This window comes from Ochotona curzoniae, unplaced genomic scaffold (assembly GCF_017591425.1).
Source record: "Ochotona curzoniae isolate NIBS_2020 unplaced genomic scaffold, NIBS_Ocur_1.0 scaffold_1037, whole genome shotgun sequence".
Taxonomy (NCBI): Eukaryota; Metazoa; Chordata; class Mammalia; order Lagomorpha; family Ochotonidae; genus Ochotona; species Ochotona curzoniae.
In genome coordinates, this window is record NW_024467083.1 from 22,614,783 (window position 1) to 22,634,845 (window position 20,063).

At 42.0% G+C, this 20,063-nt stretch overlaps 2 protein-coding genes and 1 pseudogene across 9 annotated transcripts in view; all 3 read right to left on the bottom strand.

Annotated features, from left to right (window-relative positions):
* Positions 1 to 1,134: 1,134 nt before the first annotated feature.
* On the bottom strand, positions 1,135 to 1,702 carry LOC121168735 (annotated as a pseudogene).
* Positions 1,703 to 7,876: 6,174 nt separating this feature from the next.
* NRAS (NRAS proto-oncogene, GTPase) lies at positions 7,877 to 18,469 on the bottom strand. 3 transcript variants are annotated; one of them, XM_040998867.1, is made up of 7 exons: positions 18,338 to 18,469; positions 17,712 to 17,839; positions 14,835 to 15,013; positions 11,101 to 11,260; positions 10,473 to 10,596; positions 9,763 to 9,802; positions 7,877 to 9,678 (listed from the first exon to the last, which is right to left on the bottom strand). In XM_040998867.1, the coding sequence occupies exons 2-5, from the start codon at positions 17,820 to 17,822 to the stop codon at positions 10,477 to 10,479; spliced, it is 570 nt and encodes a 189-aa protein (XP_040854801.1). In that variant the 5' UTR covers positions 17,823 to 17,839; positions 18,338 to 18,469; the 3' UTR covers positions 7,877 to 9,678; positions 9,763 to 9,802; positions 10,473 to 10,476. The 3 variants fall into 3 exon arrangements, with proteins under 3 accessions (XP_040854801.1, XP_040854802.1, XP_040854803.1); XM_040998868.1 differs by having other exon boundaries at positions 10,469 to 10,596; XM_040998869.1 differs by lacking the exon at positions 9,763 to 9,802.
* A 117-nt stretch (positions 18,470 to 18,586) lies between these two features.
* CSDE1 (cold shock domain containing E1) overlaps positions 18,587 to 20,063 on the bottom strand; it is a 35,804-nt gene continuing 34,327 nt past the window's right edge. For all 6 annotated transcript variants that reach the window (XM_040998865.1, XM_040998862.1, XM_040998861.1 and 3 more), the window contains one exon: positions 18,587 to 19,880. In XM_040998865.1, the coding sequence (XP_040854799.1) occupies positions 19,833 to 19,880 (48 nt within the window). In that variant the 3' untranslated portion in view covers positions 18,587 to 19,832. The remainder of the gene's footprint in view (positions 19,881 to 20,063) is intronic.

The following is a 20,063-nucleotide window of genomic DNA, read 5'->3' on the forward strand; positions in this document are numbered from 1 at the left end:
CCTATATGGGCACCAGTTCATGCTCTGGCTGCTTCACTTCTGATCCAGCTCCCTGCTTGTGGCATGAGAAAGCTGCAGAGGACAACTTAAATCTTTGGGACCCTGCACACATGTGGGAGACCCAGAAGAAGCTCCTGGTTCCTGGCTGCGGATCAGCTCAGCTCTGGCCATTGCAGCCACTTGGAGGAGTGGACTGGCAGATGAGGGGAATCTCCCTCTTTCTCTCTCTCTCCTCTCTCTGTAAAATCTGCTTCTCAAACAAAAACAAGTAAATCTTTAAAGAAGAAAACGAAGAAGAGGAAGCAGCAGCAACGGAGCTGGGACTCCAGCACGGGCACTCTGACATGGGATGTGGGCATCCCGTGTGGCATCTCTAACCGCTTGGTCAAAACCCCTCCCAGCTCAATAAGATGATTTGCTATGAGAACAAAGCAAACAACATGATACGTAACGATGAGATGGCTTTCCATGAATTCTGTAATTGAGGGCAGGAGAAGCTGTCTTCTCAACTGTTTAGGGCCAGCAGGTAGCTCACTGGCTAACCCTCTACCTTATGGTACCAGAATACTACACGGACACTGGTTTGTATCCCAGCTGCTCCACTTCCTGTCCAGCCCTGCTTGTGGTCTGGGAAAGCAATAGAGGATGGTAGGATCCTGTACCCACATGGGAGACCCACAAGAAGCTCCTGGCTTTGGATTGGCTCATCTCTGGTCATTGCAGCCTTATAGGGAGTAGACCAGTGGATGAAAGATCTTTCTCTTTCTATTTCCTTTTCTGTATAAGTCTGCCTTTCCAGTAAAAATGAATAAATCTTAAAAAAAAAAAAAAAGGAGAGAGAGAACCATTTTGTAGCATAGAAGTAAGCTCAGAGAAATCTCTGTCGGATTGAAGGACTTTCCTAAGAGCGGTATAATGACATACTTTCAGGAAATGATCCACCCTGGTCCCACAAATGCCTTGGGAACTTCTTCTTCTCCTCCTCCTCCTTCTTCTTCCTCTTCCTCTTTTTCTTTTTTTTTTTTTTTGTTACAATCCAAACATGATTTTTTTTTAAGTCATTGAAAGAACAACTTTTATGAGAGAGAAAAAGTAAAACAAGAAAAAGGAAGGAAGAAAACTAAAAGAAGGGGTTAGGAGGAATCAATGGGTCTCTCTTTTATTTGGTGACAAGCAAGTGCAAGAAAGTATATTTGTCATTTGCTCAGTTGTCCATCTTTTGCACATCAGCATTCTGACCAGAAGGGACTTTGAGGTTTTTCTGTAGTATGTGAGCATCAGCTGACTCTATCCTCTTACAGTAGTTCTTTGTCTCAATAATCTCAAAGCCAAACTTCCTGTAGAAATCAATTGCCGACTCATTGCTGATCTGAACGTGCAAATGTTGTCAGAAGTGCCATCTTTCTCACAGATGTTTGAGACATGATTTAACGTTTTCGTCCCTATTCCTAGCCTTCGGTAAGGTGCCAGACATCCTAGTGTCATTATGTACGGCGTCTTCTGTTTCTGTGAATGAGCCACGCGGCAGCACACTGCACCGACAGCAATGTCTGACATAGACAAGTTTCGCCAGCTCTCCAACCTCCAGCACATCCTTGTAGAACTTATTGTAACTGACTGGAAAGATGACTTGGTTCAATCTCTTCAACTGTTTAATATTGTGTGTGGTCATAGCTCCCAGGTCGATCCGGCTCCCTTTCATCTTCCCCGCCTGTTGAGGCCACCGCCCCTTGCTCAGGCCGCTCGATCCCCACCCCCCCCCCCAGCTGCCCTCCTCGGGGCTGAGCGGCTGGCAGAGCCCGCAGTGTCCAGCGCTGCCTGAGCCTCCGGAGGGGCTGGGACGGGTCTGGGCGACTGCGCTGCTCCTACACGTGCGCTCGGGCCACTGCCTTGGCAACTTCTGGAACACACTTCTCATAGAGCATGGAGCACTTACAGAGAAAACCTTACCTACTTCATGCCCTCAAGCCCACTGGTGTCCCGCTCCCCCATCTCAAATTAAAATGGTTTACATCCATTTGTTTCAGGCTCCCAGCCCTTCCTCAGGATGCTACCAGTTCAACATTGACTGAAGGGTAACTTTTAAGAAGGTACAGTGTCAGAGGCAGGGAACAGAAGGAGAAGCTAGATCATGCTAAATGTTTTGAATTTGATCGTTACAGAACTGAGGAACCACCAAGGAGTTTTTAAGAGCAGCACAACAATATTATTAGTATAGGACCCGGCGGGATAGCATAGCAGTTATCGTGCCGGGATCCCATATGGGTGTCGGTTCTAATCCCGGCAGCTCCACTTCCCATCGAGCTCCCTGCTTGAGGCCTGGGAAAGCCCAATCCTCCTCCAGACGCAGCCCACAATGTATGCCAACAGGTGCCGTGGCCTTGATCAGCCTGGCCAACCCTCAGCCCTGCACAGTTCCTCTATCAGGAATATTCTCAGCCCTGGATCTTGTGCCTGCCAAGGAGTGTCACAGTCCAGTCTGACATGACTAGCAATCAGTCCTGACACTTGCTAGTGGGTGCTACAGCCTGACTCAGCTGACCCACACCCATCCTGGCTCTCTCATGCTAGTGGATGCAGCAGCCTAGTCCAGCCTGGCCAGCACCAATCCCAGTTCTCATGTTCACAGCAGAGGAGACTCTGAGGTTCCTCTACTAGTCTTATTCCCAGCCTGTTCTTGCATGTGCTAGCAGGTGCTGCGGGCCACTTTGAGACAGCCCTTCTCCAGTCTTAGCATTCACCAGCAGGTGCTACAGCTTGGTAGCATACGGCCCACCCCCAGTTCCAGCTCTTGCCTAACTCAGCCTGACCAACTCCTAGCACCAGCCTTCATGTGAACTGGTGTGTGTGGTCCAACACAGCCTTACCTGCATCCCATCTTGGCTCTTGTTCATGCTGTAGACTGGCTCAAGTCCAGCTTGCCTCCAGACCCAGCCCACACTTATGCTTGTGGGTGCTGCAGCCCAGCCCGGCCTGTCCCCAGGCCCACTTTCATGCTTACTAGCAAAGGCTGCAGTCCTTTTTTTTTTTTTTTTTTTTTTTTTTTTTTCTGACAGAAAAGTTTGTTTGCGAAGGGACCAGGTGAGCAGGGAAGGGAAAGGGAAGGGAAGCACCTCTGGAGAGAAAGCCAGGAGGTGGAGTGCCTCTCGAAAGAGGGAAAGATACCCAGAAGCTGCAGTCTAACAGGGGAGTCCGCCTACCGAGCCAGCTCCCCGCTCTTGATCTCATGTGTGCCAGCAGGTGCTGTTGCCTAGCTTGACATAGCTGGCTCCCAGTCCTTGCACTCACCAGCAGGTACTGTGGTCTAGCCAGATTGGCCTGTGCCCATTCTGGCTTTTACCAGTGGGTGCTTCAGCCTATCTCAGCCTGGCTCACCCCCAGACCTGGCTCTCATGTGACCCAGCCAGTGTTGCGGCCTAGTCCATCTCGTCCCATACCCTTTCTGACTCTCATGGGCACCAGCAGGTGCTTGAACATAGTTTGGACCATCTTTTACTCCTTTCCCAGACCATAAATCAGAAATGGAGCATCAAGGACTCAAACCATTCCCTACATGGATGCCAGCACCACAGTCAGAAGATTAGCTTGTTATACCACCATGCCAGCCACTCTTCATTCATTTATTGTTATGTCTTTGAAAGGCAGAATTAGAGAGATGGAGGGAGAAGACAGAGAGACAGTGAGTCAAAAAAAAAAAAAAATCAGGAGACCTTAGTTCAAGTCTTGGTTAAATCAATTTTTAGGGATTTTAGGTTTCTCATCAGTGAAATGGAGATCATATCTGCTTTACACAATTACATGAAGATTAAATCAGGTGAACTATGTAAGAGCAGTTTGCAAATTTGAAGCAATGTACAAGTATGCGCATATCTTGAATGCTTTGACTTAAAAGGCAAACCCATGTTGACATGCAACATCAGAGTACGTAGTGCATCTTGAATGGTCTTGAGTGTTTTTATGAAAATTAGGGACGGAGGTGACCACGGACAGTGTCCTGAGGCCAGCAGTTGGAACACTGAGGTTAGGTGCTTCACATTGGCAACAGCCACTGAAGTAAATAAAGAAATGGTTAGAGTTCTCCCTACAGAGTGCAAAATGTTGCTAAGGAATTAGCGCCTACCTGTTCTATGTCCAGAGCAGCACAGGGCCTATGCAGGTAATGGGTGCTCGACAGCAACCTGCCTAATGAATTGGGAAAGAAAGCCCAGGACGATGTTCCTAAGAGAAGGGCTTGTGACTGTGCCTCACAGGGAATTCAAATATGGTTCTCCAAAAGGAACACAGGCCTTAAGATTTTCACTTCCCAAGCCACTCTAGAGTTTCATTTTGGACTTTATGTTGAATGTCAAGCTGCTCACTTTATGTTGAATGTCAAGCTGCTCAAATTCACATAAACTTAGAAGATCTCGCTCGATTTAACTTTCAAGATGCCTTTAAACTGTGTATCACTGGTAAAAACAAACAAACAAAAAACAACATCAGGGAGTTTGAATCTCAGGGCTAAGTGTGATACTAAGTTATTTTAAAACATTTTCTTCAGACATAAATACAAACAATTTACACATCTTAAGTTCCTAAAAGAAAGTGGTGATAGTGCCAACTGCCTAACTCCCACAGAGCCATTCTGCAAGACCGCTTTCCCTAACCTGGATAGGATTTCGGGCACCTGGATTTAAGGCTCTCGTGGACAACTTCTCAGTGCATGTACACCCTCTCTCATTGGGCATGCAGTGCCTCTATCTTTAGGAACATTTACCAACACCTTAACTCCTAACACTGAAGGTAATGACATTTTGAATCTACCAGCTAACAAGGGAGTTAAGTTTGCTGTTTTAGGTTGAAAACTAACACTGTTCTCCATGCACACCAGTAGTTCAGAAACTGTCTTGGTTTACGTGTGAAGTAGACCACGTGGTGGGATATCAACTCACCAAATAAAAATAATCAATTCACTAGGTCACATTCCAGTCAAGAACCTGGACATTTTTATGTTCCTTCTGACACTGGAAAGGGCATTTGTTATCTCCACTTTGTGCTCCTGCTATTCTAATGATCTTGAATTAAAGTAGGACCACATTTTGCTGTCCAGTTACTTTAAAAACATTACAACGCATTCCTAGTAGTTATGCAAAGTGTGCACCAGCAAGGTCTCTTGGCCCCTTTTCATGTGTTTATGGATATCAGACACCTCATGAAATTGTTGGCCTTTTAATGACCTTGAATATTACTTATTATGAGAAATGAAACCTTAATAGCACAGACACATAGGAGGTCCCCCTCAATCCTAATAACGCTTCTTTGGGTATTTTTCCATCATTTGTAATCTAAAATATTAACATTCCTCCATATTTTTGTAGGACAGAAAGTTAATTTTATTTATTTATTTATTTATTTAAAAGATTTATTTTTATTATTTTGTTATTGGAAAGGCGGATGTACAGAGAGGAGAGACAGAGAGGAAGATCTTCCATCTGATGATTCACTCCCCAAGTGAGCCGCAACGGGTCGATACTATGCCGATCCGAAGCCAGGAGCCTCTTCTAGGTCTCCCACGCGGGTGCAGGTTCCCAAAGCTTTGGGCCGTCCTCGACTGCTTTCCCAGGCCATAAGCAGGGAGCTGGATGGGAAGCAGGGCCACCAGGATTAGAACTGGTGCCCATATGGGATCCTGAGAGGGACTTTAGCTACTAGACAGAGCACTCAAACAATTCTTTTCTAAACCCATCTATTGAATTAGGGCTGAGAAATCTGATTTAATCTAACTCAATGACTCCATTTTACAAATGAAGACATGTGAAACTAATTGGAACCTAGGTTCTCTGGCTTTGAGGTCGATGTTCTTCTAAGAACACAAAGATTGCTAGATTGTGCAGCAATACCAAAACAGGACAAAGGATTTCCAATGGTAGTTTTGGGTGCTTTTTATCAATATATGAGAATTTGACACGTTTCCACAAATCATCCCAAGGTTATAGTTGAAAGGTGACCTTGTCATACAGTAGTCCCTACTTATTTCAGGAGTATATGCTGGAACACTCCCAGTGGATATGCAAAACTGCAGATATCACTGAACTATATATATGTATTTGTATACACACATATACATTTTTCTTATTCATACACGTAAGTAGAACAATTACAACAATCACTATTCCTGTGCTTCGAAGTCATTATTAAATAAAATGAGGCCCTTGACTACAAGCACTGTCAAACTCTGACACTTGGGCAATCTGACAACTGAAGATTGTTATGTGATTAACAGGCAGGTGGGATATGCAACGTGGATACAGGACAACAGGATGAGCAAGAAGCTGTGAGAATTATCATAATATTCAGAACACTGGGGAATTTAAAACGTATGAACTGTTTATTTCTGGAATTTTCCATTTAATATTTGTAGACCACAGGTTAACTGAAACCACAAATTTCAAATTGTTCTAAAGAGGGGGACTATCACACCAAAATAAAACGAAGACCTTCCCACACCACACAAATACTGTATTCAAAGCTTCTGTGAAGGTATTCAATAGGGAAAAATTAGGACTAAGCAAAGAACTTCCAGTTTTTATTTTTTAAGCACTATTTAACAAGAAAAACATTCAATCAAATTTAAGAAAATTAGGATGGCTTAATTTACAATAAAATAACCAGCCTAAAATAACCCTTTCATTTAGGGCCACGGAGGCCAACAATTTTAAACAGCAGAATTGCACAATTGATGCTTTTACCCATTTACGATGACAAATGACAAAGAAATACAAATTCCATTCAACTTCCACTGACATCCATCCCTTCTCTTCAGAGTAGGGTTCACACATGCGCTTTAGGTCAGTACTTGAGCTTTTCAAATCAATTACATTTTGAAATACAGCTATAGCTACTCTGATAATCAGAACATTTTAACAATTCTTATAGAAAACAAATACCTTAAAAAATTTGTGTGGCACATTAAACTGTTTAAAGAAATAGCAAAGATGAAAAATAATGTACAACCATTATAGTCCCCTTTTCTGTTTTCCCTAATTAATTATTACTGCTTCTTATAACTTAGTAGCAGAGATGAATTATAAGAAGCAGATGCACCATGTTTTGATTCTTGGATGTAGCTGCCAGCTTAAGAGTTCATGACTGTAAATATGAAGCAAACTGCTAATGTTCACAAATTCTGGAATGGGAAAAATTAATCTCTCTCAAAAGTTTTGGTCTATCTTGGCTTTCAAGTCATGACAAAAAAAATTCACAGCAGTTTAAAGAATGATGAAATACTAAATGTGGCATCCACTAAAATAAAACTGATTACTTTCATTTGTTATAACCCTAAAGTGAAAATTGTAGTAAGTATGCTTTTGTGTTACCAAGTAAAACTCTATAGTAAGCCGCTGGAGCAAAGACAGCATTTAACGGATTCATTTACAGATCAGGCATGGCAGCCTTCAGATAGAATATCCTCTTTTCACACTTCTAAAGGTGTAACCTTTAAGAAAAAGACAAAAAACCACCATAAAGGAATATGTAATTTAGGGTAGCTGGCGAGGCACTTAACTTGGGGGAAGTGAGTGAGATTTTTGAGGTAAATTAGAATTCTTTTCAGCAACCACAAACATCATCTAAGGACCACATTTTATTTCAAACTAATTATTCAGCTTTTAACTCTGCCACTCTATTGTGCCAAAATTCACACTTAGGTATAACTTCTTAGGAAGCTACTGGAAGAACATTTTCAGGTCTCTGAATCTTGGCTCCTTTTTGATACTTCTGTGCTTACATAGTTGAGAAAGCTGTAAAAGGTACATACATACAAGGGCCTGAATGAGTAACCATCTTTGTCAGTAATTTGACATTAAATTTGAGATTTTTTTTCAGAAGGAGTCACCCAGCAGTTACACACTCAGCCTTTCTCTGGTCAGGAAAATCACAGAGCAATGCTCTGAAAGAACAGGAGAAGCAGTTGCACAAAGTGACCATTTTGGAATTAGTCTTTTATCAAAAGTTATCCAAGTCTGTTTTTCACTAAAATTACCAGCATCTTGTCTGCTAAGCGAAATGCCATGCCTCGGGATTCTTATAACGATTTATGTATTTTTCATTGCTTTTCAAACAGCACTTTCAATCCAAAGCTACCTCTTATTCTGAATAATCTTACCAGCTTTCATGATCAGCAGATAAAATCATCAATCCTATTTTAATGTCAAACAACATCATGAGTAAAGAAAAAATTTTTTAAAAACCCACTGGAGGCATTTTCTAAGTCTTAACAAGATGAGGAAATACATTGGACTAGAATTTCCATGTGGCTAAAATTGGGTCTAAACAACTTTATTTATAAAGACTTCTAAACTGATCAACCTTGGACTACCACGTTTCTCTAGGCATAGCAAAGGACTCAGGCTAACTTATTTTCTGTTTCCTTACAAGATAACGTCAGGAATCTGGCAAAGCTACTTAGCAGGAGTTACTGGTACAATGAGCAGATGTGGAAGGATTTCTCTTTGTGATGCTTAAATGGCTCATTCATTCAAGTTTTGAAACTGACCTTGGTCAACAGCACCATGCTTTACTCAACTGAAATATTCAACTTCCTGTTGCAGGGGAGAAAGGAGGCTGAGGGAGAGTTAAGAAGATAACTGAGAAAAATTATATGCATCATTCAAATACTATATTTGAGGTTTAAAAATCATTCATCACAGCTACTTCCATATCACACTTTTACAATATTTGAACATCTATGAATACAAGACTTTCTGGCATGACCCAAATTTGAATACAAATGGAAGTTCATTGAACATTAGGTTATCAGTAAACTAGAAGAAACAAAATCACATTTTGTAGGCAGTAACCTACAAAAAAGTAGCAATTAGGTAAAAAATAAGTAAAATTATTTGTAACTGTTTCCAGGTTCATCTTGGAGATGAGGGAACCCAAAAACAGTGCCCTGGAAAATGGCGTCAGAAGTGGCATCTGCTATCATATGGTTATCTTTCATAAGTAGATAGTTCACAGACATATCTTAGACATTAATTTTCATGTATAATTATGTGTTTTGAGCCATCTATTCCACTGAAAACACTGTAAAGGAATTCTAAAAATGACTTTTAGGAAAAAAGGCACTTTGACATGAAAGTTGGATTTAATTTCATGAAAGTTCAGAAGATTGGGCTAGACTCAAAAGTTAGTATTCACTTTTGTTATTTATGAATACAGAGCAGATGCCAGTTAATAGTATATAGCCGATAAACCAAACAGCAACATTAACTATATTCTGGGCAAACAGTAATTTATGACATTTCTCTAATAACATAGTTCCAAGTTTAACAGTGAAAAGAAAAATCACCAGCAGTTGCTACTTCAGAGCTCAACACTGTTTCCAACAGAATTTCATGTCTACAGTTTGGTTCTGCTTCAGAGCATAAATTGCTTTTTAGATGAAAAACCTTGGGTGGCAGAGGTGTGTTTGTGTGGACTGGGGGAGAAACCACTGCGGATTAACAACAGGTGCATTTGCATTTCTCTGGTCAGACAACCAAGTGAGGAGGTAGTCAGGCTGAGAACTTCTCAGATGGAGACTATTGTGCTGATCTACTCCGAGCTGGACAAGTAGCAGGAGCTTGTCTGTGAGAATGAAGACAGCGACGGGAATACTTCTCCTCCAGGAAAGTCAGGACCAGGGGATCAGTGCAGCTGAAAGGAGGGTAGGATTTGTGTAAGTGGCAGTGAATGTAAGGAATCAATACCAGTGACTGTTCATATGCAAATTTGTCCTACCTTGAAAGTGGCTCTTTCTGATGATCGAACTTTGTAATAGCTATTAGAACAGAACACATACCATGTCATTATTACTTGGATGTGATAATCCCTCAAGCTCCTGGTGTGAGGAATATGGCTTGCATATATTCATAAAACATGCTTTCTAATTTATAATAACATACACACACATATAAATAAGAGATGTTTTGTAAGATGTCTGAAGAAGTTTATAAGCCAGATACATTCTAAAACAAAACACTGCAGAAATGCTTTGTCAAACTTTGTTTTAAATATCTGTCAAACAAATGGATTGGAACTACATACTACTCGTTTTAACGTTTTGGGGACCATTGTAAAACTTATTTTATATGAGTAAATAGAACATCTTCTTATCTAATTATTGTTTATAGTTCTTACCTATTTTCCTGAACAACCCTGGTCTTGTTTTTTTATTTATTCTTTTAATTTAGTGGAACATTAGGTATTTGACTGAAATATAAACTTAAGCTGTTATCTCAACTAATAAATAAAATATTTAGTTGAAAAACAAAACAAAACAAAAAATTTCAAGTCCTCAGTAATCTCAGGAATGGTATCCTTGGGAAATATTTTATAGCTAAAGGTATGCAGAAACTCAGGTGAAAAGGCAAAAGAGGAAAACAATATAAGCCTGCCTTTGCTGAGTGGTAATCTGTAGTTATGTCAAGAGGCCACAGGCTCACACTCACCTTGTTACATCACCACGCAGGGCAGCCCCATACAACCTTGAGTTCCATCATCACTGCTGTTGAGCTTTTTCATTCGGTACTGGCGTATTTCTCTTACCAGTGTGTAAAAGGCATCTTCAACACCCTATAAAAGAAAAAAAGAAAAAGAACACTGAAGAATTAATTCAAGTTGCAAGCTTCCTCTCATCTCATATTCTTTATGTGAACTTAAAAGTTCCAATCTGATAAAATAGGGTGTTTTAAGAAGATCACAAGTGCAGCAAGTCTTTTGAATCACATTAACCAGTTGATATATAAATGACATCTGTAGAAAAACATTCTTGTAAAGGAAAAAGGATAATGTGGAACATGCAAGACAGAATTACAAGAGCAGTGGTGATAAAAAATGGACTAGTGTTTATATTTTAAACAAGTGTCTTCATTATTGATGCAGGAGTAAAATGCCACACTAGATTACTAAGTACACTTTGGGTTTGAGGAGTAAAACAAACAAACAACAACAACAAAAAAACACAAAACACTACTAAAAGCTACAATGACAAAACACATAGATAACACGTGCCAGAACCTATCAATTTTCTTCTGCCTAAAATAAAACTTGTACAAATGCTGAAAAACCTTACCATACCTGTCTGGTCTTGGCTGAGGTTTCAATGAATGGAATCCCGTAACTCTTGGCCAGTTCATGGGCTTGTTTTGTGTCCACCGTCCTTGTTGGCAAGTCACACTTGTTTCCTACCAGCACCATAGGTACGTCATCTGAATCTTTCACTCGCTTAATCTGTTCCCTGAAACAGGTAATACGTAATCAGAATAGAAAGAAACATAATTTTTCAGGAAGGAATAAAGACTGGCAAATTTTACACATCCCTATTAGCTTCTAGAATCGTTTTATTCTACCCCCCTGCCTCACAGAAAACCCACAGTAGAGAAGACTGGTTTAGACTTGATGTGGCAGGCACAGGGAAGTCATAAGTGCCAGCCTGCCTCCGGGTAGAAGTTGATGGTTAGGGGGCTAATCCTCCACTTGTATAGCCAGCATCCCATATGAGCACTGGTTTAAGTCTCAGCAGCTCCACTTTCAATTCAGTTCCTTCCTAATGTGCCTGGGAAGGCAGCAAAAGATGGCCCAAATGTTTGGGTACCTTTTACCAACATGAGAGACCCAAAAACAGCTACTTGTTCTGGATTGGTTAAGCTCTGGTTGTTGCAGCCATCTGGGGAATAAACCAGCAGATGGAAGATCTTTCTCTCTAATTCTGCCTTTCAAATAAAAATAAGTCTTTTTTTTTTAAAAGATTTATTTTTATTATTTTTTCATTGGAAAGGCGGATATACAGAGAGGAGAGACAGAGAGGAAGATCTTCCGTCCGATGATTCACCCCCCAAGTGAACGCAACGGCCGATCCGAAGCCATAAGCCAGGAGCCTCTTCCGGGTCTCCCAAATGGGTGCAGGGTCCCACAGCTTTGGGCCGTCCTCGACTGCCTTCCCGGGCCACAGGCAGGGAGCTGGATGGGAAGTAGAATATCCGGGATAGAACCGGCGCCCATATGGGATCCCGGGCGTGCAAGGCGAGGACCTTAACCACTGCGCCGGGCCCTAAAAATAAGTCTTAAAAAAAGAGAGAGAGAGAGAGAGAGAAAACATTGATAGCTACTCTACCCCAACATTTATTCTTAGGTTCTCTGAATTTTACTGGTAATTAGAATCGTATCCTAATGATGGTCTGAAGTGTAAGAAGTAAAGCTCAGGGCCTGGTACAGTAGCCTAGTAGTTAAAGCCCTCTCCTTGGGCGCTGGCTTGTGTCCCCACTGTCCTATTTCTCATCCAGCTCTCCGTTTGTGGCCTGGGAAAGCAGCAGAGGTTGGCCCACGGCTTTGAGACCCTGTGTCGGTGTGGGAGACGCAGAAGTGGCTCCTGGCTCTGGATCAACTCAGCTCCAGCCGTTGTGGTCACTTGGGGAGTGAATCAGCAGATGGAAGATTTTTCTCTCTTCTCCTCTCTGTGGATCTGCCTTTCCAATAATAATAAATAAATCTTAATTTAAAAAAAAATAAAGGAGTAAGGTCACTGCCTCTAATTAACTTTTTCAAATTCCCTTAGGAGTGATGGCATTTAAAACTTTCTAAAAAATTGCTTAAAGTTTATTTGCATGTTTTTATTTGAAAGGAAGAGAGATCAAGCACTTTATGGCTCACTTTCCCAATGCCTGCAAGAGCCAGTGGTGGACCAGGTCAAAACCAGGAGTCAACAACAACATCCAGGTTTCCACCGTGAGGGACAGGGTCACAAGTACTTGGAGTGGTCATCCATTGCTTTCCACAACGCTCACGTGGAGGAAGCTGGGTTGGGAGTGGACTGGCTGGGGCCAGAAACATGCACTTGGATCTGGGATGTGGGTTAAGTTACTGCGCCAAATGCCTGCACCAAATACGACAGCATTTAACACAAAATAATCTATCCAGTTTTTCTTCAAATAAAACTACAGGCAGAAGTCTGAAATGTAAGATAGGAAGCAACAGAACTGCTCTGAGTAAGAGAAGCTGAGGCTCTGGCCCTTCCAACTGATAGCATGCCCTCTGTGACTTGTGACAGCTGGTAAGCTACCACAGTGCACAGTACTGCTTCAGATGCTACCCTCAGATTATACACAAAATCACAGACCTGAACTGCACTCACTTGGCTAGCTACAGAACTCTGCTCTACTGTGAGAAAGGGATGATGTGAGACAGCTTAACTACCTGGGCCATATCACTGTGAGGTGACTACTGCTCTCCACATCCAGCGACACTCTGTGTCTGGGGTCTCGTCTCTGCCTTCTGGTGTCAGGATCAATTTTGCTTCTAAACAAATGGTTTGTTTTCAGCATCCGGATACTATGCTGATCTTTCAGTTGGCTACTTTCCTTTTCACAACAACTGTCAAATCTGTAGTCAACACCTAGAAGTTCCTTGTAGACCCATGAAGTTATAGGATAAGATCACATCAAACATTTTTTAATTTTCTGTCTCTTTTTGTTTCACTTCTCAGGCCATGCTATACTACATGTGATTTTACAAGATGCTTTCAATACTCTCTGTTGGGGGTAAGGCACAAATATATAGGCAAACAAGTTAAGTTCACTTGTAAAGAAGAAAAATGACTTCTAGGAATTCAGCAGACATTGATAAGATGTCTGCCAAACACTGAGTAGCCATTCCTCCGCCCAAGGTAGGAGATTCCCAGACCCCGTCTTCTCCTGAGGCTTTCAGCCCACGGCTGCTGAAGTCTCTCATGTACAGTGGGGTAGAGATTAGCATGTAACCTCTGCATATCCTCCCATATACTGTAAATCACCCTTCGATTAATTCTAATTTTTATTCCCACAACAGTGTAAATACTATTGTTTGGATAATGATCACAAGAACAAAAGACTCTAGCTGTTCAGTGGAACTAGTGGCTATGGAGGACTCTGCCACTATTATTTTCAGAAAGAGAAAGTGGGAAATTGAGCAGGTTTAGGAAAAAACACTGAACTCAGTTTTGGACCGGTTAGTCCCTGAGACCAGACATACATAGAGAGCAGGCTAAATATGACTCAAGGAACACAAAACTTGTGGGGAGCATGTACTATATACCAGGCTATATACCGAGTGATGCACTTCTTAACTAGCCTAAACTTCCCAACAACTCTGTGAGGTAGGTACCATTATCTCCACATCACAGAGCAGGAAACCCAGACTTAGCATCTACTCCACAGTCACTCAGCTAATACATGATCAAGCTACATTTTTCAACCCAGGCAGGTCCACATTCTTCACCATCCTATCACTCTTCCTAAAACACCGTGCTAAGAAAAAAGCCCTGGGTTTTCAGTCTAACTCCATCACTACTAACGATCAGAATCTAACATACTGCCTTCTGAATTCCACTTCTGATTCTGTAAAAATAAGAATTCTGTACTGAAAGCTTCTTACAGTCCGACTTAGCCTAGAAGTGATGGTTCCACGGAGGAAGTCCATCTTTACATTCTGCCTTGCTTTCACCTTCACCTGCTCCTTCTCCGCCTCTTCTCATCACCTTTTCTTACTTCCTGAAGGATGCCTCTCAGAGGTATGTTCTTGATAATCCCTGTGCAACACCTTTATTTCTCAACTGCTGCCAGTGGCAAGTTTCAGCCATTATCAAAAATTATAGTGCATTTATTATAAGAATACATTCCAGCATTGACATTTAGTGATAGCCTCAGATTTGCAATATAACTCCAAAAGTGACTCTAGAAAGCTGTTCTCTTCCCTAGTGTGTTGTACTCATTTCCTCCACAAAGCTTTGCAATACACTTAAAAGATCATCCTTTCAGAAGAAATAATGCTCCTGGTACCTGTAGAGGTTAATATCTGCAAAGGATTTGCTATTGTTGATGGCAAAAACGCAGAGGAAGCCTTCCCCCGTCCTCATGTATTGGTCTCGCATGGCACTGTACTCCTCTTGGCCAGCTGTATCCAGAATGTCCAGCAGACAGGTTTCGCCATCTATAACCACCTGCTTTCGATAAGAATCCTGGGAGGATGGAAGGTGGGAAACAGGTGGGCAGGGAGGGAGAAAAAGGATTTTTATTTGTTTATTTTCTAACTAGTTTGTCCCCCAAACTGCAAATCTATTACCAGAAGCAGAAATTACTTATTTAAAGTTGCTTGAGAAAAAATGGGTCAAATTCTAGATGCCTGAAGAAAAGAAAATCACTCTATTCCTGAAAAAGATGAAACATCATGGTGGCCCTAGGACACTGAGGGGATAGACATTCAAATTCTAAACATACCTCCACCAATTACAACCTGCCCTTCGAAACAGAGTCATTTACAATTAAGTGTAAAACATTTTTTTTCAGGGAACATTATAATATCTTTTTTTTTTCTCATAACTGATTGCAACCTTGGGAAATATTTTTGGCTCCTAGAAGCTCTAATTCCTCAGGTATATAGATATGCATAGAGCACCTTAAAAATATTTCCAGGGCCCAGCATGGTAGCCTAGGCCTAAAGTCCTTGCCTTGTATGTGCCAAGATTCCATATGGGTGCTGGTTCGTTTTCCAGCTGCTCCACCTCCCTTTCATCTCCCTATTTGCGTCCTGGGAAAGCAATCGAGGACAGCCCAAATCTTAGGACCCTGCACCTGTGTGGGAGTCATGGAAGAAGCTTCTGGCTCCTGGCTTTGGATCAACTCAGCTCTGGCCATTGTGACTACCTGGGGAGTGAACCAGCAGATGGAAGATCCTTCTCTCTGACACTCCTTCCCTCTGTAAATCTGACTTTCCAATAAAACAAATACATCTTAAAAAATTCCACTGTGGCTTTAAGGCAATAACTTTGCTTTATTTGGAAATCAGAGAGACAGAAAGAAACAAAACTTCCGTCTGCTGGTTCACTCTCCAAATGCTCACAACAGGCAAGGCTGGGTAAGACCTGAAGTAGTTAGGTCTGTGTGGCTGCTCTGGGCTCCTGGCTTTAGCCTACCTACTTCAGGTCATTTCTTCTGAAACTCAAAATGAGATGGGGTCCTAAGTAGTGGTGCATTGGACATCGTTCTGCTTATATTTCAACCTTGTCATGACATTTGGAAAAACGCTTTTGGACAATGGGCAATGTTGTATATTGTTATCTGGGTGGTGCTTTTGTATATACAAACATAACCTGAGTGGTACCAGCTAGGAGCCTTGCTTCTGTCCCATTGCCTGTGTTTATCCGAGTCCTGGTGTTAGCTCCTAATTCCTGCTTCCTGCTAAGCTAGACCCTGTGAGGCAGCAGTTATTGGCTCAAACAGTGAGGCCCCTACCACCCAAGTGCAAAATCTAAACCGATCACCCAGCTCCCGGATTTGATGTGGTCAATCCCAGCCACAGGCATGTGAGGGGTAAACCAGTAGATAAAAAATCTCTGTAATACTTGTAAAGAAACAAACAAATATTTTAAAAACAAGTTTTAAAAAACAAGATTGTACACATAAGATTTATGTTTATGTAAATTAATTCTCAATAAATAAAACTAAAATTATATTAGAGCTTTAGAAAGTAAAGTATGAAAGCTGTTAAGCCTGAAATAATACTACCAAGTGTTAGCAATCAAATTCTAATACGAGCTACAGTAGTCAGTTTGCATTAATTAAGCATTCAGTAGACAGGTGGTAGGGAGGTCAGTGTGTGGATTAAGATTTTAAAATAATCTTTGGTCAATTCTAAATCAAACAAAGTTCTATAAGATGCCACCGTTCACAAATACTTTAAACACTGATTTTTCACATTCCTGCATGACAGCTAGGTAATGTTTACAGTAACTAATACATGTGTCTCAGAGAGATTGATTTTCTCACTATCAGTTAACTAAGTGAGCTGTAAAAATCCAAAGCATAATGCCCTAAATATTGCATGTTTTCTACTCCAACACACACAGTTGCCCCAACAGAGCTAAACAAAAGCTCAAATCTTGGGATTCTTTTATAAGACTACAAAAGGACCCAGCCCTGTAGCTTAATGCCTAAGTCCTAGTCTTGTGTGCCTGCGATCCCATATGTGCACTAGTTCATTTCCCAGTTGCTCCATTTCCCATCCAGCTCCCTGCTTGTGGCCTGGGAAAGCAGTAGAGGACAGCCCAAAGCCTTGGGACCCTGCACCTGCATGGGAGACCCCAGAAGCTCTGAGCTCCTTGCTTCGGAAAGGATCAGCTCTGGGAGTGTGGCTACTTGGGGAGTGCCAGCAGATGGAAGATCTTTCTTCCTGTCACTCCTTCACTCTGTTAATCTGACTTTCCAACAAAACAAATCCTTAAAAAAAATTACCATAAAAAGTTCCTGGAAAAACGGAATTTAAGGATGTTATTTTTGGGGAAAAAACCTTTTTTTTTTCCATAAGCATTTCCATGAACTTTTGAGGTCCTTCTGTATATACAATTTAAAAAATTCCTGCACCAAAATAAACTTACATTTTCACTTCACTTTTCCAGAAACAAAGTATTCTATCTCATATCCTGCATGTGGTGTCTATACCTAGGGCCTGTGCTTCCATTTAAAACAGCTGTCATAGGAGGCAAACCACTGCACGTGCAACAATTTACAGAACCTTTAAAAACAGCACGGGCCTTGGGAAATCTTCAGCAGCTAATAAGAAATCAAATTCTTCTCTGGAAAGCTTTACTGTCATGCCTCAGTACTTCATTTCTTTACTGCCTAGCGGGAGGCTGGTCAGTCATCACCCGCAGTCCTCACCTCTATGGTAGGATCATATTCATCCACAAAGTGGTTCTGGATTAGCTGGATTGTCAGCGCGCTTTTCCCAACACCACCTGCTCCAACCACCACCAGTTTGTACTCGGTCATTTCACACCAGCAAGAACCTATGGGACAGCAGCAAGGAGGATTAATGAGCAAGCCACACCTAGGGTACTTCAAAGCCTTCCATAATCAATGGTCAGTAAACCCGGGGTCTGCAGGCGGTCGCTCCCAGGCCCGGGACCACCCACTTAGTCCTTAACGTGATTAAGTACCGCAGGAACTGCAGGTGTGGGGGCCACCGATCCGGCTTTACACCGGTAACTCCCATCCGGCAGTTCTTTAACAGTCCTGGGGCTCCGCCCTCAGCCCAAGGTAGAGGAATCCCTCCGTGTGCCGCCCCCTCGCCTCTCTGGCCCCCGAGTGTTCCCGTTTCTGGGGAGCGGCAAGCACGCCGCGCTCCTTGTCCACCCTCGCCTGTCCACAAAGCTCTCACCGACGGCCCTTCACCAAGCCCCCCGCCCAAGGCCTTTGTCTCCGGCTCCCGGATTCCGCTCCATTCTTGGCAGCCAGCAAACGCCTGTCGGCTCTAGATCCCCAAGATACGCCCGCCAGACCTTTACCTCAAGCTCCGTTGCCTCCACTCCGAACGGATCGACTACAACCGGGAAAAATGTTGGAGACCCCGGAACCGCCATGAACAGCCCCCACCAGGGAGCGGCACTTCCGGCCCCGCCCGCTACGCAATCAGTCGGCGCCCGGACGCAGAGTCCCCGCCCCGGCCACGTGGCCTCCGACCCAGTCACGTGGCCGGCCGCGCCCAGACCCGCCCCTCCCACACGGGACGTCTCAAAAATGAAAGCACTAGGTGCTAGTGTCTCAAAAATCAGTAAAACTTTATTCGCTTCCATTCTTTCGCCATTAACATAAAATTGGAGAAAGCAAAAATGTTTCGTGTTTACAAAGATAAACGGCCTCTTTACCCAGAGATCAAAACCTCAAACGACAACGGGGAAGATAGCAGCGCCCTCCCCGCATCCCCTGAGCTGACCATGTCATCCTAGACAAAGCCTTCAGTCCACTGGCCAGGGACCCTGTGTGCGGCCAATTGAAGATGAGGGCCAAGAAATCAGACCAATCCATTCCCGTGATACAAAGTCGAACAGAAGCTACACCAAGGATCAAGTGCCTGTAATTTACAAGACACAGGAACCAGGTGGCTACTTATAAAAAAAACAAGATTCATTTCAGGCACAACTTTTTTTTATTATTTTTTTCTGTTTTGTTTTTAAATCAGTAAAAGAAACTGGGTCCTAGAAGCTGCAGTGGTCTAAGCAGCAGCAAGTTTGTGCATTCTTTCTTTTCGTTTAAATTATCGCACTGCTGGCACACCTTATTTGCATGAAATTCTGCACCATACATACTAATTGTAGTAAAGTTATCTACCCCCCATACCAGAAAGAAAAAAAAACCTACTCTGGAAGATAATTGTCATTGAAATCTAACCAAACTTCGTTAAGTGGATTGTGACAAGATTATAAATGATATGAAAATAACATTTTTAACATTTGGCCATCAACTTAAGAAAAATGGTTTACTTACACAAATTTTTGTACTTTTTAAAAAGGTAATAGTATCTACCCTCATATGGTCCTCAGAATTAAAGCATAATGAACAGGAAGGAAAGGAAAAAAATGCAACTGAGTGCTAAGGCAGAACTTCTTGCCCAAATAAATGAAGGTAGAGCATACATGAAATATCAAGTGCAGAATTTCATAGGGCCAGCAAGGTAACAGTCTATGTTTCACTTATACAGGCGAAGTGGATTTTGCAATTACCAGTTGCGTTAAATGCACCAAATAAAGCTCCTAAAATTGATACTATGAGGCGCCACCTTAAGTTTTTCAGGCTGCAACTGTGCATAATTTTAAAATGGTTTTCTTAAATTTATTTATTTTTTTAAACATAACACGAGGAAGGTGTTAAAACTGGTGTAATAGCTCAATAGAATAAGTATTCCAGATTTTGGGAGGGATGAAGAGGGAGATACTCAAAACCCTTCACCAGAATCCCCCCAACTTGATCATCGTGGATTAATGATGTGCTTTGTGGATGTGGTTAGTCAATGACACCAGCTTGACGAATCTTTCTTTCTGCACCAAATCCCTGTGAAGAAAATAAAACCACAATTAATGACATGGATGCACAACAATCACAGTATACTCACAATTCCACAAGCAAATAACCAAGTATTTTATTTTCAGTCATCTTAATTACTACCAATTCTTTCCTACAAGGAAAAGTCCTTTTGACTCTAAGCTATGTTCAAAACATTAAAAGTCAAGAAAC

What these genes read in the sequence shown, in the direction of transcription:
- NRAS (XM_040998869.1), bottom strand. Translation starts at nt 17,822, where the DNA reads ATGACCGAGTACAAACTGGTGGTGGTTGGAGCAGGTGGTGTTGGGAAA. An exon ending in AATATGATCCTACCATAGAG is followed by an intron (nt 15,014 to 17,711) that starts GTGAGGACTGCG and finishes CCATCCTCCCAG; the next exon opens with GATTCTTATCGAAAGCAGGT. An exon ending in CCTCAGCCAAGACCAGACAG is followed by an intron (nt 10,597 to 11,100) that starts GTATGGTAAGGT and finishes TTTCTTTTATAG; the next exon opens with GGTGTTGAAGATGCCTTTTA.